The sequence below is a fragment of the Lactuca serriola genome, chromosome 8, assembly GCF_051521515.1.
Source record: "Lactuca serriola cultivar US96UC23 chromosome 8, Lser_US96UC23_V15, whole genome shotgun sequence".
In the NCBI taxonomy this organism is placed as follows: domain Eukaryota; kingdom Viridiplantae; phylum Streptophyta; class Magnoliopsida; order Asterales; family Asteraceae; genus Lactuca; species Lactuca serriola.
This window is the reverse complement of record NC_136415.1, coordinates 68,667,313-68,686,583: the sequence shown is the minus strand read 5'-3', so window position 1 is coordinate 68,686,583 and position 19,271 is coordinate 68,667,313. Positions and strand designations below refer to the sequence as shown.

Genomic DNA, 19,271 nt, shown 5'->3' with positions numbered 1-19,271 from the left:
ATACTATAATTTTACAAATATTAGGCCTAAAAAACAAAATTTTGGTTGCGGTCCCCTGCTAAAATATTTTAGACATGTTATATTCCCCCCCCCCCCCCCCCCCCCCCCCCCCCAAAAAAAAAAAAAAAAATCATAAGCAATAAGATTTTATATGTTTAGCCTTCTAAATGTGTAATTGATATATTACAAGTAGCATGTAAATTCTCATGGTAAGTAAGGCTTATGTTTTTTAATTAGTGATTATATATAATATCATTTCGATTTAACAATGTTAATTTCTCAGAATAATTAACACTCGTGGAAACCATAATCCACTTAGAATCAAATGTGGTGAAAACCTCAATGTGGAAAGAAAAGCAACTCCAACTATGCTAAACAAATTTTGATCCATCCTTGATAAAGTTATGGGAAGTCAAGAAGAAAAGACCATGAATCAAATTTAAAGAATGATTTCGACGCAAGAAGAAAAGATTAAGGAAGATATTGGAAGAAAGTTCAACTCGGAATGACTTAGGGGTGAATGAAAGAGAGTATGACAACCCATACCATAATGTGGAAAAAGAACAACCCATGGGAACAAATTCTTATGAGGAGGAGGAAGAAGTGACTAATAATGGGTTGTACTTACAAAGATTTCAACATGTGCCAACCTCGTAGACTCGCAGTTATGAAGAAACACTTGATCAATTATGTTGCATAACTGGATAGTGGAGATTGAGATGACGTTTTGTGCTTGTCAAAGATGATCAAAAGTAAACTTTTTTAAGATCAAGTTCAAGAAGAGAGCATTACAGCGATACCACTAACACTAACTCATGAATCTTAAATCACGTGACATAGGAAGAATCGTTGGAGATGTTTAAAGAAAGATTTTGTATGGTTGAGGAAATTAGGCGGTAGGAGAGAGTTCATTGATTTGAAAAAATAACGCATGGGTATAATTAAGTGATTACAATGAGAACTTTTCATAGTCTCTTGAGCTTTGTAAGAAGAGTTGCATCAGATGAAGCTACGAAAGTAAGTCAATTTATTGGAGCCTTTTCATGGAACTACAAGTTTAACTTTGGAGAAACGACTACGGAAGGAGAAAAAAATGGGTTCGGACCATTAAATGGAGGGGTTAAAGTGCATGGTATTTTGGAAAAAAAAAAAAAAAGTTGGCTCTATAAACCAACTTCATAATCTAGGTATATATAGTACCTCATTCGACATCCATATAAAGTTGGGGGACAAGTTGAATACCCTTTCTGGAAGGATTTATGAATCGGTAATGAAATGTGAGTCTTAAGTTTTCGAGAATTTATGGGTTAAAATTGTTAAAAGATTATGCTATTGCGTATTAAAAATTCAACAAGAATTGGTAGTGGTAATTTGTCACACCCCCGGCCGGCGGTAGAAACATCGTGTTGTGCAACGTTAGAATATTGGGATGTTAATGATTAGGGTTTAGGCCCAAACCCCTTAGAGTTTAAGTATTTTCTATATATTCCTATGTAATTATGTTTTGAGTATCAATCAATTTATTATCTTACATGCTCTAAGGGGGAGTGTTAGTGTATCCCACATCGGTGCGACACGGTCTGACTATATATGTTGGATTTCCCCTTCTCTCCGCAAGGTCTTTTTTGAAGAGATAATCTTGGACTCCACATATATTTACACAAATGTTGTCCCTTTGACAATTGTGGTTTTCATATGTTGTAAATTGAAAATGACTTTTTAGACATTTTTAAGACCATTTTTGCAGTTTTTTCTTAAATTAAGGTTAACCATAAGATGAAGCAAATCAAGGCAGGAAAAAATAAATCACATAGGGTTATCGTGTGTACAATGTTGATTATACAATGACTGAACTTTGCAGTGTTTTAAATCCCATATTACAATTTTATCCTTTAAATCATCTTAATGTTTCCGATGACCAGATGAAGCCATTAAAACTCCAACAGCCACAATAAACATAGACAACATGCCTATAAGAAAGACATACGTTCTCCTCGAAGACTTTCTGTATTCACCAAAAATAAGCACACCCCAAAAGGTACTCACAAGTGGAAGTGCCTGAAATCATTTCACAACAACCTCATAAGGTAAACATCTTCATCCAAATGCTTTAACTACTTGTACAATAAAGTACAACAAAAACTAACCTGAACTGCATCAGCTGCAGCATAACCAGCAGCTTGACCTCCCATAAACTGGAGACCATTTCCAAAACCACAAAGAAAACCAGCCAAAAACGCCCAACCACGCCCTTCCCAGTCATTCAAATAGGCTTTGATTGAAGATTTAGGCAAGTTGAATGCCGGGTGATAAAGGAATGTAATGTTTAAAATTATGGCAATCACAAAACAAGAGCAAGAAAAGTAGAAAAAAGCTGTGTAGACACTTAAGTGAGGAACACCATCATCCAATGTATTCCATTGGTCATTGGTTGCAAGGTTAAATGCTGGTGAGAAGAGAGAAAAACATATTCCAGCAAACAAACATATGGCTAAACCGATGAATGTGCTTTTTCCAAATACCTGAAATCCCCACAAATGCACAAGTTTATCATGACACTTGTAGAAGATCGGTGTTAGATGTTGAGATTTGTTAGCTAGCATAAATGGGGAAATTTGACCCACATAGATGAAAAAGGAAAAAACTGGATTGAACAGACTTAAAACTATCTAATTTCTTTTCTTTTATTCTTTTTGTTGTGAAGTGTTGAAATATGCGAGTTAAATATTTGGACAATGTAGGTGTAATTATGGTGTAGCTAGAGATATCTGTCTATGTGATTGTCAAAAAATTACATATGTTGAATTTTTTTCTTTGGAGGCCCATGGTTTTTCTCTGGTTTTGAAGTTTGTTTTGTATATGTTTTTGTGTTCTTATTTTCTATGGTCGGTTTTACACATGTTAGATAATTAAATTTCAACTCATTCAATGTGAACATGGGTGAATGTGGTTTATGTACAATATAACCTTGATTGCTCTTTGGCTCTCGAGTTCAATAAGAAAACTTGCAGTCCCTGCTTTCGCTTTCTCTCCTTTACCACCTCCATCCTCCGGATCCTTTTCTGATAATAAAAAAAGAAATATCAAACTAATAATCCAACTTAAAAAGGTTAGTGAAAAATCCAAGTAGTCTTACTTGATATCGCGTATGATCCGCTGCTAATTGATCTGTCACGTATTAATTATTAGAATTCCAAATACACAAGTCAATAGTTTGATATATGATGACACTAAAAAAAAAGATATACCCTTTTTTGTCAATTTGAGAACCTTTTAATCCATCAAGTTTTTCTTGATTATCTTTGGCATTAGATGCATGCACAATAGAACCAAGACAAACAGCAATCAAGAAACACGCGACCCCTGGGAAAAGTATCTCAGCTCTGTTGATTTTATCGTCTAAAAAGTAGTTCAAAGTTGTACCTATCACCCATTCACAAACTCAAAATCATCATCCCATATATGTTTCAAAATAGTCATGATGATGATGATGATGATGATACCTATAACAACTGTAATACTTGCAGTGATGACCTCAGTTACTGATAAACCAACAAAAGCCCAAGCGTATTGTGTTGACAGATTTCCAAGGCTTAAAACCACCCCACCTGCCATTGCAAACAGAACGCTTGGCCAATTGTTCTGAAAAAAGCAGATTGTAATTCACAACTCAAGAATGCATATGGACTATGAATGTGTGGCTCATTGATGCATTTTGTCGAATGGTTTACGTGCATGATTATACCTGAGAAAGCTGGACTAGAAAATTGGGTTTGTCATCATTGCTATGGCCAAATTCCCCAAATGTGAAAGCGATTATGACAGCAGCCAGAAGATTGGTGATTGTGTAATCAAGATAAGTGTGTTGAGGAAGACGACCACGTCGTTCTAACAGAGTTAGAATTGCAGGCCATGTTCCTAGGAAGAGGAGCGCAAGCAGCATGCATGCTATGGCTCCTCCTCTGCTATCTACTATGTACATCTTCAAATTCGAACGGATTCCCTCTGTTGTAAAAGTAGTCAAGAAAGGAAACTCGGAAAAATCCTAAAACCAAAACTGAATTGATGTTAGAGGGTGTTAGCGTTTTTAAGAATCTTGAAATGAATCTAAAAGAAACTGTGCAAAAGTTGACTTTTTTCAACCGATCAAAATGTAGAGAGATTATCGATCAAACTTAAGAAAGTTAACAAGTAAAATGAGTAAAATGGTTATATGAATGCGAAAGACACGTATCTTTCAATCTATACATGAAATTTAAAGAACAGAGTTGAATGTTGACCAAAGAAAAACATGAGTATTAGATGAATGATGAATCTGAAAAGAATATGCAAGAACCTAAGAATCATCAAGACTCTATTTACAAAAGAAAATGATACAATTTGCCCAAAATAGATAATTCTTGCAAACTGTATTGTTTTTTTGACATTTTCGATAAACCATAAGATCAATATCATAAAAAAAACCCAAATATTATAGTTTAAAAGTTCGATAATTCTGAAAGAAAAGATACAAATATGATGACATACATGAAAACAAACAGAATTAACCATAAAGAAACGAATCTCCGAAAGCATAAGACGTAGTTTGCATCTTTGACAAGAAAGAAAGAAAAAAAAAAAAGTCAAACCCACCATTGCAGAGGAAAGCAGTTTACAAAAAATCGGGAACTGAGTTTAAAACAAATTGCTAATCTCCAAAGAATCTGAAGCTACTTAACAATCACGACAACCCTATAAATATATAAAATAAAGACATAATACCAACCAATCATAGAACAAAAGGTAATTCAATTCTGCAAACAAAAAAACAAAATAAAGTAGCACATATTGCCAGCAAATTTTCATTTCATATAGCAATGAGGTCACTTTCATGAACAATAATGATTGCGTACCAAGATATTTTGGAGATGAGCAAGAAATGATGTGAGCCTTCAAAGATGCAGCACCACTAATGGAGTTTTATTTATGCTTTTAATTCAGATCCTTAAAGATTCCAACTTGATTCTTGTTGGGAAGGCAAGTTTAAGAAATAAAATAGAAAAATGCATCGAGACTTGAAGAGGTGGAGAGGTGGTGAGTCTACAAAGATAAAGCGGATATCGGGCTTATTATTATTTTGACAGATCACATATCCCACCTCATGACCCGAGACATGTTAAAAACAGATATTTTATTCTCCAGGTGTCTATGTGGAAATTAAGGTAAACTTTGAAATTTTATCAAATTATATTCTTTGTTAACAGCTACGATTTTGCTCATTAAGTCATTCGTAATGTGGTTTCCTCCCTGATCATGTTTATGTCGAAAACTTTGTACAAACGGGGCGAAGCCAGGAATTAAAAATAAAGAGAGCTTATATCACCTCGTGAATTAAGAATAACGAGGGTTTATGTCACAATCGTAAAAATAGGCATGTTAACAATTTGTTGGTTGTTATCTTTATTTTTAAGCACAATGAAAAATATTGATTTTGTTTGTGTCCATGTAAGAAAGTGAATGTTTCCCATTAAAACAATGGATCTAAATAGTAATATGTATGCCAACTATAATATATACCGGAAATTGTTCAAATAATATAATTATTAAGAAATAAAATTTTATATAAATATCTTGTAAAATAAAATATATAAATTAGGAATAAAAATAATGATTAAATTTAATTAAGAATGCAAAATGGATTTACAAAACAACCTATCTTGAAATAAAATGACAATCTATATAACTTTTTAGACATTTAAATAAAGATAATTAAAATAAAATAAAATCATCATAACACATAAGTACATATAGGGCTCATATATAAAGAAATGATTTTAGGGCTTGCATATCAAAAAATGGTGTTGGGATTATAAGACCAACTCCAATCATAAAATACTAAAACCATAAAAATAAAGATTTTTTTAACACTAGAATAGTTTTTATTCCAATCACACACTAAAAATTTACACCATAAAAATAATTTAATATAAATTGTAATAGTTATAAATTACAAATCTAATAAACTATAATATAATATTGATAAAGTAAAAAATAACAGTTAAATTAAATGATATTTAGTATAAAAGACATTTGGTGTGATGAATAGTGTCCTGGTATATATGCCGACCATTTTGTGTAATAACACCAAAATGGCGGTTCATTGGAGAAGCTCTAAGCATCACATATATCAAAAACTATAACCATCATTTATGAATATTTACAGCAAAATATGTTTTCATTTTTACCTCTAATGGAGAAAGAGAGAGATATGAAGCTCACTCTACAACTAACTTTCCGAAGAGAGAGACATGAAGACACTGGGGATGGTCTTTCCGGGATGGAGGTTGATGGCGAGATGAGGAAAATGGTGGCGGCGCAATGCCAACGATGGGTTGGGTGAGGCGATTTATCCGAGAATACGGTGGGAGCGGGAAGAAGACTCATTTAATTTTCTTTGAATTTTTGACTTTTTAACTTCTAACTTTTGCAACTTTTTCAATTCTTTTTATCTCTTGGTTGCGATCCGTTCTCCTATTTTGTTTCTTACCAATTGTGTATACATAACTTAGAAAATTTATTTCTTCTAAAATCTTCTTGGTCAAAGGATATCCAAGGATCGGATTAATGGTATGTAACTTTGGATGGATACACCTAACAAAGAGAAAGTATGTAATAGCCCAAATTCATATGAATCCCAAAAAAGAAAAGCGATCAAACAAAAAATCATAACAAAAATATTATAAGTAGACAAGTTGGAGGGGCTAAGCATCGGCTAGCCCCCTACTGCCTCCGCATGTGTATAAAGTGAAACATAATTACGGTATACGTTACAAGACCTTTAAACCCCGTTGAAGTCAACATGACACAAGGATAACGACGTGGTAACTCCCCCCCCCCCCCCCCCCCCTCTTCTCCCATTTTGTGGTCTCCGACAGTAACGAGCTACAACACGTTTTTTTACTTTTCCAAACTCGACCTTTGAACACTCATATTTCATTAAAAAAAATTTATTTTTTATAAACACATATTACTACCTTATTTTTAATTACCTCTTTTTTTCTTTCTTTATATTTCATAAATTTCAATATTTCCAAAAGAAATGTATTTGTTTGATTCGTTTCATCCATGCAGCGATGATGTTGATGATGATATCGTCGTTGCTATGATGAAACAATATTTTACGAACCTGTGATGTCAAACATAATTCACAAAGAAGGACATATACGTCAAGTTAACGATTATTTTGTCGATAATTGTGTCCTAGCCAAACAATTTCAAAAGAAGGTTTTGTTTGCGAAAAAAATATGTTTGTACGGATAGCCAACGTCTTGGAAAGCAGGTATTATTTCTTTCAAGTTTTGTAATTTATAAATGGAGCTTTTACATAAATTAAATACATTTTTCATATTAAATATACGTTTACATATGAATTTTTCCAAATAAGATATGATGCTAGAGGTAAACCAAGATTCACAGGGTTACAAAAATATATTGTGGCAATTAAGTTTATCACTACTGGGGAGTCGCTTGTGTAACATCCCAAATTTCAAGACCAAAACTTTCATTTTTAATTAGATTATTATAAAACCAACAGTATAAAAACATATATAAAAACATCACATGTCAAAACCAAAGTGTCAATAATCAAGCATGTTATCATAAAACAATATCAAAGTGTATTCCCAAAGATCTCTTGTGCGGAAAACATAGTGTGATGTGCTGCGATCGCCGACTCCTTTCCTTTGAAAACGAAGTACCTGAAACCAAAACTGAAAACTGTAAGCACAAAGTTTAGTGAGTTCCCCCATCATACCACATACCATACATAACACATACTGTATAACATAACTGGGTACTAACTACCCTTTCGGTCCTGTCGACCGGTACTTTGCCTAGCATAACAGGGTGATGGCCTACCCCTTCGGTCCTTTCGACCGGTAACCTTGCCTAGCATATTAGGGTGCTGGCCTACGCCTTCGGTCCTTTCGACCGGTAACCTTTCCTAGCATATCAAGGTGCTGGCCTACCCATTCGGTCCTTTCGACTGGTATCCGGAGACTATTTCACCCCTACCACTACCACATAATATCATAGCACATATATCATAATATATCTAGCAAAAATGAGTACTAACTACCCCTTCGGTCCTTTCGACCGGTATTGGGGTCTATCCTACCCCTCCGCTGACATATCACATAACTTCATAACATCCGAGCATATAATCATAACAGATAGCAACATACCAGATAATTATCACAAAGACAATCATCTCTACTATAACTCTTACTAGTGGGCCGACCTTGGTGCCTTAGACCCACTTCTATTGGAAGGTAACTCACCTCACACTGCTGAAGTCCCATAGACAAAACTCTAGCTGCTGGATGACAGGTTCTCGAATTGTCAATCATCAAAATAATACCCAATTAATAATTGGGTTCTAACACATAACCATAAGTTCATGCTTGGGGTAAAAGACTACTTCACCCCCATCTTATCTTGATTCAAGAGCTCAAGGCCCAATCCAAAGGCCCAAAAGTCAACAATGAGTCAAAGCCTAACATGTGGTCCAATTTTCCAAATTAGGCTCAAACCTTTACATGGTCTAATTCTAAGGCCCACCCATTTAATCTAATTCAAACATTTGGCATTTCTAACGGCCCAATATCTTATAATCATAAAGGCCTAATTATGGCCCATCTATGGCCCAACTTTCCAAATTGGTCCCAAACCCCTCACATGGGCCTTACCCTAAAGCCCATTAAGTTATTCTAATCCATATGATTGATCTTGGATGGCCCATCAATATCCCAATTATCAAATCCCAATAGAAAGGCCCAACTCAAAGTCCAAGTGAAATTAGGGTTTTCACATAAAATGACGATTAGGGTTAAGTGTTTCTTACCTAACCCATTAAGGACTTAATCCATTAAGTCCATCAATCTATTGGGTAAATCATATAGCGTGATTAGGCCCATTAGGGTTTCGCTAGTCGGGCCCCACCCACTACCACCTCAAGTAGTGGTGGTCAATGGCGGCTCACGACAGCGGCGACCACCTCACGGTGGTGATTATGGTTCTGGTCCAATCGTGTCCAAGCATTCCAAAAGAAATCCAAACACAACTAATCACACCGCCACCCAAAACGGCGGCTGCTGGCAGTAGGAGGCGGCAGCCACCACCTCACGGTGGTGGTTATGAGTTTCTTTTAATTATTCCTTTACCAATTACAACATACAACACAAAAAACCAATTAAACACACACACTAGCTAAACACACACACACAACCACCCTTATGGTGGCCAACGGTCGTAGATGGTGGAAGCCACCACCTCACGGTGGTGGTGGTGGTGACTTCCTTGGTTTTCTAGCCACACAAAACACACACACACACACACTCGAAATTGCAGAATACACTCCAGCCACCGACCTGGTGGCTCACGGCGGAGACAACAACAGATTTGTGATGGAAGCCACCACCTCACGGTGGTGGCGGCAGTTCTTTTGATTCCCACCCGAGCAAACACATGCACACACTTCAAAATACAACAACACACACACACACACACCTGCACAAAATTTGCTGAAACACGCACCAAGACAGCCACCATCATGATGGCAGGCGGCGGTCGGAGTTCGCTAGTATATTCCGAACAACCGCATGGCAGCGATGGCGTCGTGACTGAAGGCAAGATAGAAGAAGAAGAAGAATAAGGATAGGTGGTGACGGAGGAAAACGAGATTGCGACCTCGCCGATCTTCACAGCCACCAACGGCGATAGTTGAGGTCGCTTGGCCGGTGGCTCGCAACTTCAACCATGGCTAGGAGGCAGTTGATCAGAAGTGCTTCTTCTCAGCTTCAAGGGATTGGGTAAGATTGTCAACAGAAGCATTCACGGTTTGAGCATTTTTCTGAGCAACAGCCTGAAGAGAATCTAGAAAAATGTGAGCATCAGAAATTAGTTTTTTGACATTTTCGGTCGCTTGCTTCAAATCTTTGGCGGATTCTTCAATTGCAATGGATGCCTTCTGACATGAGGAAGTGGAGGCATCAATGGCTTTGGCAGCATTGGAAATGGAGGTATCATCCTCCTTGACAAAGGTTGCCAATAAAGCCTTGATAGCAGCCTCAGAGTATGTCTCACTAGGAGTTGAAAAGGAAGAAGAAATCAATTTGTCAAGCTTTTCATTTACATTCCTTAAATGCCTCTTCGTCATAGGAGCATCATCATCATCATCGCTCTGTTCTCTGTAAGAGTTGTAGTAGATGGAATCAAACTCCATTTCCGCTCCACCAAGAACGGTCTCAGTTTCATGTGAGTGAGGTGGAGATTGAGGTTTAGAGGTAATTGGGGTGTTAGTGCCAGAAGTGATGGGTTTGAGCCATAAGAGCTTTCCTATGTGCACATGCAAACCCTATTGCTTGGATCTAGGTTTCTCTAATTAAACATGCAATGTATCCAAGGCTTACAATTCTAGATCTAATGTAAACAATTGAATCATGACATATGAAATCAGATCTAGAAGAATACCTTAAGTTACTTGCTTGAATCTTCTTGTTCTTGGAGCTTAGAGTCACAATTGTCACTCCTCTAATGGCTTACAAACACCAACTAGCAAGAGGATGATTTTGAGAGAGAAGAGAGGTGAGGAAATCGGCTCTAGGGTTTCTTTCTTGCAAGAGTGGCCGATTTCCCCATGGGGTCTATTTATACTATGAGCTACTAGGGTTACACCCTTAACCCTAATTGAATAACTTAGGCCCTAAGCAATCCAAAGATCCTTCTAGATATAAGGCTTGAACGATTTTTAAGATATCCAATCCCTAAAAAGCGTCCACCCTAATGTCCATAAAGATTCATAGCCCAAAAAACATAACTATCACACATTTGACAGTTTATGCCCCTTTATTCAATTAACCTCTTTAAGTCACCAAATTAATTCTTAATTTATTTATGACTTACGTCAATCAAATAATATTATTATTCCTTTAATATATTATTGTCATAATATATTAATAATAGTATCTCTTCTCTCTTTATAAATCACCTTGTCAAGTTGCTATGGTGAAGGAAACCCAAAAGGACTATGCACAACCGGGTCAAGTACTTACCAAATATAGTTACATGCTTAAACACTAATCCAACAGTCTCCCACTTGGATAAGTCTAATAACTATAAATGCAAACACAATCCGATTAGCAATCGTAGCTCTTAAAGACGCTGTCAAACTCTGATCTTATCAGTATCCTGTCCTTTAGATAAGGGATCGTATAATCCTCTATTCTAGATATTGTGCGGACAATTACATGGAACATTGTCGTACTCATTGTCCAACAATTGGTTTCTCGATCTCAGATTCATTTGACGTAGAACTTAATTGAACACATCAATTCAGTCCTGATCGGGCCCGGCACATAAGTCAAATTAAATCATCGAGGGGCCCTGATATCGCTTTTACCCTCTTAGGATAAAAGTAACAGATAAACTTCGACTTATATGCATTTACTGATCAACTATACACAACAATGTGTTTTATGACATCAATTTACTGATGCGGTTTCGCATTATCAATGCACAACCAATTAGTAAACAATAAACCATATATCTTGGTTTTAACACCATATGATACTATCGTCTTGTGATCACTTGCGGTACATTCCATAAAGTGATTCTAGCAAGCGCGGGTTTATTCCAATGCTCAAAACTTGTTCATAAGCACTCATGAACGTTACAGCAAACCTTTGCTATGTCTAATACCTTTTAGACAATCTACACACCAATTCATGAGAATCTTTATTCATACCTACTTCCAACATATGAACGATTATGGACCATTCGAATAATTCGATTATTCTTAATAACTCAATTATTCAGGAAGTCAAAACATGCAAAGTGAAACAATAGTTAAACAATTAACATAAGACAGTAGCTTTACTTGTAAATAATACTCCTTTATTTAATCATCAAATGTCAATTACATTTATCTATTACATGTATCTAAACTATCTAATCTAAACTAATATCGTCTTTCAGCCCAATGCTCCTAGCGTGATGCAAGTGCTTAACCCTACTCAGTCCCTTCGTAAGCAGATCTGCTGGGTTATCCTCTGACGATACCCTCTTTACTACGAGGTGTCCTTCTTCTACCTGATGTTGAATAAAGTGATATTTTCTGTCAATATGATGAGATCTACCATGATCCCTTGGTTCCTTGGTTAAGGCAAATGTAACAACCCGAAATTCCATATCACTTCTTGTAACTCAAATTGTAATCCAATTCGATCAACCAAACGCCGTTTCCAAATCCGTTTCCGATTTCGCCGTTTAATTAATTCATTATCTTGTATTAATCTAAAATCACTTAATGGGTGTCTTAATGCCATTTGAAATCATTCTAACACCCCATAATAGTTATCGGAATAAGTCTAGAATCGACCATATCGGGTAACGGCAATTTGGTCGGGTGCGACCAAAAGCCCCGCCTAACGCCGGTATCGGGTAGAATTCCGTCGTGTCCAATTCCCGAGCACTATATAAAGGACTCAAAGCTTTCATTTGAAGCTTTTGGCCATCTTTCCTTAATCACTCTCCAACCTCTCTCCTCATCCATAATCAAAGGTCCAAAAACAAAGATTTAAGGCTCCAAATCAAAGAGGTAACATCCCTAACTTGTTATCTAACCTCTTTAGCCTTCAAATTGATGTTTAATTTGAGTTTTAGGACCTGGAACATGTGTTTACGGCCAAGGATCAAGCTTGGGCCGTAAACACTTAAAAATAGGGTTTTTAAGCCAATTAACCCTTCTAAATCATTGTTGGGACTTAGGTACGACTTTGAGGCTTACAAATCGGGACTTGAAACACTAAAAACATGAATTTTGTGGGAAAAAAGAGAGTTTATGGCCAAGCATGTGCTTGGGCCGTAAACTCCTCAAACATGGGGAGTAAACACCATTTAACATGTTAGAATGCCTTGAAACTTAACCAATAGCCTTGGAATAAATCATAGAACCATCTAAAAATAGTTTGGAGACCTTAAACATATCAAAACACCACATATAAGAGTTTACGGCCATAGAACATACTCCAAGGCCGTAAACTCCAAATTATATGTCATTTGATGCCTTTAAACCATCCCAAAGCTTGGAAAATTAACTAGAATCACATGTGATTGCTCTAAGTTCCTCAAATCAATTTTCTCTTGACCATAGGAGATTTTACGGCCGCAAACTCCAAGTTTACAGCCGTGAACTCCCTTTTAAATGGTGTAAATCCAAACAAATTAATCCAAGGCATTTTAGAAGTTCATTCCAACAACCCCCATGTCCATTCAAGCCATTAAACCCTCAAAATCACACCCACATGAGTTCACGGCCGTGAAGTCATGTATGTGTGTGTTATATGGCCGTAAACTCCATAAAATGTTTACTCTTGGGGAGTAAACCCAAGTCCTAAGTCCCTAGTGTCATTATACGTCCGAAGATGTCACCGGGGTCACTCCAAACGCTCGTTTTGAGGTGTTTAACCTCGTTGGAGTGTAATGTTCCATATAATTAGTGATTGTAAATCTAATTGGATATATATGGAAATTATTACATTTTACATAGGGACATCGCGAGTAATCAAGCCCCGAACCAACGTCTAGTGTCCGAAACCGTCGCATTTCCGAGTCTGGTGAGTTCATACCCCTACCCTTTTTCACTGTTTTCATTGTTTTCAGGGGGAACACAAGCAAAGTACAAGGGTTTCTTGTACTCAAAAACTTGTTTTCGTGTGTGTGTTATACATTTTATATGCTTTTAATACTGATTGATACAACTGATAACCATTCGAACATGCAGATCACGTAAACATTTATTTGTGAAATGGGTTTTATAAACTGTTATTCTTTATATATTTCACAAATGGTTTTCCACATTTTATCAGTTAAAAGCATGACATTAGAACACATGAACAATACAACTTGTACACTGTTTGTCCTCGGTAACACTCCACAGAGATACGCGAGTGGAGGGCTATCATATTATTACTAGTAAATTTGTTATTCCTGTATAATTGGAGACACGTCCTCAGCGAACACTCCACAGAGATACGCGAGTGGAGGACTACACCCATAACCAGAATCTCTGGGATTTAGAGAGCGTGACTTGATTGTATAGATCTATACAGGGCTGAGTACCCCACACATGGCTGCTAGCTACAGCCGAACCAAAATGGTTCAAGGGTGACGAAAGTCATAAGGTTGTGGACTACTTATTGCCATAGGTTCAGTCTATCATATGGTTATGGAACTCGCAATTAGGATAACAGAGATTTACTTATAGTAATAATGAACAACTTTATACACCTCACAAGATAATCAGGTTTTGGTATATATCTTTCACATTGGAAACCAACATTCAGGAAAGTATGGGATTTTCCTGGGGAAAATATTGAACATAACCACGTTTTACAGAATACATCTTTTATATTAATAACCAACATTCAGGAAAGCATGAGGCTTTCCTGGGGAACGTTTTCATAACTAGAAAAGTGCAACAAACTGGATAACCTTACATCTTTTACAATTGGTAATATACAATCAGGAAAGTATGGGACTTTCCTGGGAATCCATTGGTACATAACCAGAACAGAATAACAAAACAGATAACCTAAATGTACATTTTCACAAGGGTAAACATGTTTTCAGTGTACAACTTTACATTACATATTGTGAAACAACAACCAACCTTTTTAAGAAAATGTGGGATTTTCTTGGCGTGTGTTACATTTTCAGAAACAGAAAGGAAACATGAACATTTTCACAAAACAAAAACCGCTTATGAACTCACCAGCATTATGCTGATTTTCAAACCGCTTGTGTTCTCAGGTCATTGATAGAACAGGTACTGAAGATCCACTTGATCCAGGATGGAGTGCGTACAAGATCCGTTCGTTTTGTTTATGTTTATACTATGTATCACAACTGTATAACTATATCTTTTGAAACAAATGTAAAACTTTTCTATATGTAATGTAATGTTTGTTTCACTTTACTTACTATGTACATTGGATTTGATACTCAACGTGGAGTCAACCCCGGAAATGTTTTCGCCTTCGGTTTTCGGGGTGTGACAGATTGGTATCAGAGCCCTTGTTTATAGTGAATAAAGTATACCAAACCTTACATGGTATAAAACTATAAACACTAAAGGGCCTAAGTGCTCTGAAATAAAAGTATCTTCAAACTATAAGTATTTTCAAAAGTATATAAGTATACCGAGCCGTCGAGATCCGTAACTACAAGTAGAACAAAACATAAGTAAATGGGTGTTGTGTACTGTGGTTAAACCTGGGCAGTTATGTAGTCGTGTCTAGGATCAATATAGCCTGGCCAACTATATTCATTCGAGACACGGCCAACATGTGCTTGGGAGTGACTGTGGTATGCGGCATGCCTAAAACTTACCCTAATACCACAAACATCGCGCCAGTGTAGTATCGAATCATGAAATACTATGGGAGTATTTCTCGAGCCAATTCTTCGTAAGAATCCTCGTTCATGTATAGATCCTTGATCAATCCATTAGCGATAATTTACCTGCTTTGATAACTCTTTCCTGCTTTATCGCTTATTTGGAATAAATATCTGTCATATCTCTCGATCCAATTCAGAGGACTTATCATCCTCTCTTTCTTGATCTTATTAGATCAAGATGCCTCCTAGAAAGAGACCCAGCTCAAAGACCAATAACCCTCCACCACCACCTCCTCCTGAAATTGATCCCGTGTTATTCCAAACAGCTGTTACCGCCGCGGTGGCAGCTGCTATGTCCCAATTAAACACCTGTGGTTCGGGAGGTGGTACTCAAGATCAAGAATGTAATCAAGAACACCGAAAAGGAGGGTTCCTACAAGGACTTCATGAATTCGAAGCCTTCATCCTTCGATGGCACTGGTGGTGTCATTTCCTTGTCCCGATGGTTCGAGAAAATCGAATCCATTTTTGAAATCTGTGCCTATGCTGAGTCCGATAAGGTCAAATTTGCAGCCTGTACCTTCAGTGATAAAGCCTTGACTTGGTGGAATGGCCGAGTCAAATCCTTGACCCTACCCGTAGCCAATGCCATGGGCTGGGACGCCATGAAAGAACTCCTCCTTGCCGAATATTGTCCCCGTGGTGAAATGCAGAAGCTAGAGCACGAGCTCTGGAACTTGAAGATGAAAGGTTCCGACATTGCTACATACACTTCTCGATTCGATGATCTCGCACTTCTCTGCCCTGGGCTACTCACTCCTGAAAGTAAAAAGATCGAGAGGTTTATTTGGGGGCTAACGAATCCATCAAAAGGTCATGTCTTAGCTATTCGCCCGGACATATATGATAGTGCTAAGACTTTAGCCCAAGCCATAATTGACCACAGTGATGATGTCGAGGAAACCACCACCGCCCCTGAGTCGACTAAAAGCAGTGGTGAGAAAAGAAAGTTCTGGAAGAAGAAGAAGGGTCAATCTTCCCAAGGATCCTCCAAAAGACAGCAAAATAGTAGCAGTTCATGCTGCTACTACCCCCGTTGCTGCTGCTTCTGTTGTGGGATCCATAGCTCCAACTCCTACCAACCGGTATGCTGGTAATCTCCCTCTCTGTTCTCTGTGACAAGTGCAAGTATCACCACAACCCTGTCCCCTGTCGAGAACTTTCCTGTACCAATTGTGGTAAGAAGGGGCACACGGTCCGATTTTGCAAGGCTCCAGCCCAATCGGTCAATCAATCTTCTGGAGCAGGCGTTGGTCAAACATGTTACAACTGTGGTGAAGCTGGGCACTTTAAAAGGAACTTCCCCAAAAATTCTACTGCTGATAACACCTAAAGAGTCCTCGCCATGGGACGGGAGGAAGCGGTCGCCGATCCCACTGTTGTCTCTGGTACGTTCCTTCTCGACAACTCATATACTAATATTCTTTTTGACTCGGGTGCTGAGAGGAGCTTTATTAGTCATGCATTCAAACATAACCTAAAACATAATTCCCAACCTTTAACCGAAACGTTTACCGTCGAAATGGCAAACGGTGAGAAAGAAAACGTGAGCGAAGTGTTCGTAGGTTGTACCCTTACCTTGAATGACCATTCGTTTCCTATCGATCTCATGCCGGTATCCATAAAGAGCTTTGATGTCATCATTGGCATGGATTGGTTGAGTCCCAATCATGCAGATATCCTTTGTTTCGAAAAAGCCATCCATCTCAACCTTCCTTCGGGTCAATCTCTTGTAATCTATGGCGATAAACTCAGTTCCAACCTTCGTATCATTTCCTGCATCAAAGCTCAAAAGCTCCTGCGAAAGGAGTGCATTGCGTTCTTGGCCCATGTAATCAACGAGAAACAGGAAGTTAAAGACTTCGCGAGCATCCCCGAAGTCTGTAACTTTCCTGATGTATTTCCCGAAGAGCTTCCAGGAATTCCTCCCGAGCGTCAGGTCGAGTTCCGTATTGACCTAATTCCTGGAGCTACTCCCGTAGCGAAGTCTCCGTATCGCTTAGCTCCAGCAGAAATGCACGAGTTATCTAGTCAACTCAACGAGTTGCTCAGTAAAGGATTCATTAGACCGAGTTCCTCACCCTGGGGAGCTCCGGTATTGTTTGTTAAGAAGAAAGATGGATCCTTTCGAATGTGTATCGATTATCGTGAGCTGAACAAGTTGACTGTCAAAAACCGATATCCTCTTCCGCGAATAGATGACCTCTTCGATCAACTCCAGGGAGCCAGTTACTTCTCCAAGATAGACCTTCGGTCAGGGTACCATCAGCTACGAGTTCATGAAAGTGATGTGTCCAAAACAGCTTTCAGGACTCGGTATGGACACTACGAGTTCGTAGTGATGCCCTTTGGTCTAACCAACGCACCGGCGGTGTTCATGGACCTGATGAACCGGGTGTGTCGTCCTTATCTGGACAAGTTTGTCATTGTGTTCATTGATGACATACGCGTCTATTCCCGAAGCGAAGAAGACCACAAACAACACTTGAGGCTAGTGTTGGAAACCCTGCGATCCGAGAAGTTGTACGCGAAATTTTCCAAATGCAAGTTCTGGATTCGGAAGGTAACTTTCCTCGGTTATGTAGTAAGCGAGGAGGGTATTCATGTAGATCCTTGCAAAATAAAGGCGATAGAGAATTGGTCAGCACCGAAGACACCCACAGAAATCCGACAATTCTTGGGTCTCACTGGCTATTATCGAAGATTCATCCAGAACTTTTCTAGAATCGCCAAACGCTTAACCACTCTAACACAGAAAGGTGTACCCTTTTGTTGGAGTGATAAGCAAGAAACCGCATTGCAGACGCTGAAGAAAGCCTTGTGCAGCGCGCCTGTTCTGTCCCTACCCGAAGGGACAGAGGACTTCGTTGTCTTCTGCGATGCGTCTAATCAAGGCTTAGGCTGTGTGCTTATGCAAATAGGAAAGGTGATTGCTTATGCCTCTAGACAGTTGAAAGCACACGAGGTCAACTATACCACACACGACTTGGAGTTAGGAGTCGTAGTCTTTGCGTTGAAGATTTGGAGACATTACCTCTACGGAACCAAGTGCACGATCTTCACCGATCACAAGAGCCTGCAACACATATTTGACCAGAAAGACTTAAACATGAGACAAAGGCGATGGGTAGAACTACTCAGTGATTATGAGTGTGAAATCCGTTACCATCCCGGCAAGGCCAATGTGGTAGCAGCTGCCCTTAGCCAAAAGGAGAGTGCAGGCCGTAAAGTGAAGAACCAGACGATGACCATCCATTCCAACCTACCCATGCAAATCCGAGAAGCCCAGTTAGAAGCCCTCAAACCCGAGAATGTGTCGACCGGAGCCTTAAGAGGAATGGAAAAGAAACTTGAGATCAGAGGTGACGGAGTCCATTGTTTCATGGATCGGATCTGGATTCCCAAGTTCGGAGGATTCAGAGAGATTGTTATGGAGGAAGCGCACAAAACCAGATACTCTGTTCACCCGGGCTCTGAAAAGATGTACTTAGATCTGAAGAAACAATACTGGTGGCCAAACATGAAGGCTGAGATAGCTACGTTCGTGGGCAAGTGTCTGACTTGCGCCAAAGTAAAAGTTGAGCACCAGAAACCCTCGGGTCTGCTCCAACAACCCGAGATACCCAAATGGAAATGGGAGATGATCATCATGGATTTCATCACTAAACTGCCCAAGTGTCCGAGTGGGTATGATACCATTTGGGTAATTGTCGATCGTCTGACAAAGTCCGCCCACTTCATTCCGATCAAAGAATCATTCAAGATGGAAAGACTCG

At 38.5% G+C, this 19,271-nt stretch overlaps 1 protein-coding gene across 7 annotated transcripts in view; it reads right to left on the bottom strand.

Annotated features, from left to right (window-relative positions):
• Nucleotides 1-1,777: 1,777 nt before the first annotated feature.
• LOC145067474 (ureide permease 1-like) overlaps nt 1,778-19,271 on the bottom strand; it is a 48,043-nt gene continuing 30,549 nt past the window's right edge. The window contains exons 1-8 of one of the 7 annotated variants that reach the window (XM_079014609.1): nt 4,893-5,085; nt 3,746-4,057; nt 3,504-3,642; nt 3,249-3,423; nt 3,137-3,168; nt 2,968-3,062; nt 2,148-2,522; nt 1,778-2,058 (exon numbers count right to left, since the gene is read on the bottom strand). In XM_079014609.1, the coding sequence (XP_078870735.1) occupies nt 1,903-2,058; nt 2,148-2,522; nt 2,968-3,062; nt 3,137-3,168; nt 3,249-3,423; nt 3,504-3,642; nt 3,746-3,982 (1,209 nt within the window). In that variant the 5' untranslated portion in view covers nt 3,983-4,057; nt 4,893-5,085 and the 3' untranslated portion in view covers nt 1,778-1,902. Of the gene's footprint in view, nt 2,059-2,147; nt 2,523-2,967; nt 3,063-3,136; nt 3,169-3,248; nt 3,424-3,503; nt 3,643-3,745; nt 4,058-4,632; nt 4,803-4,892; nt 5,086-19,271 lie in introns of those variants that run through there. The other 6 variants (XM_079014612.1, XM_079014611.1, XM_079014613.1 and 3 more) reach the window with 6 other exon arrangements.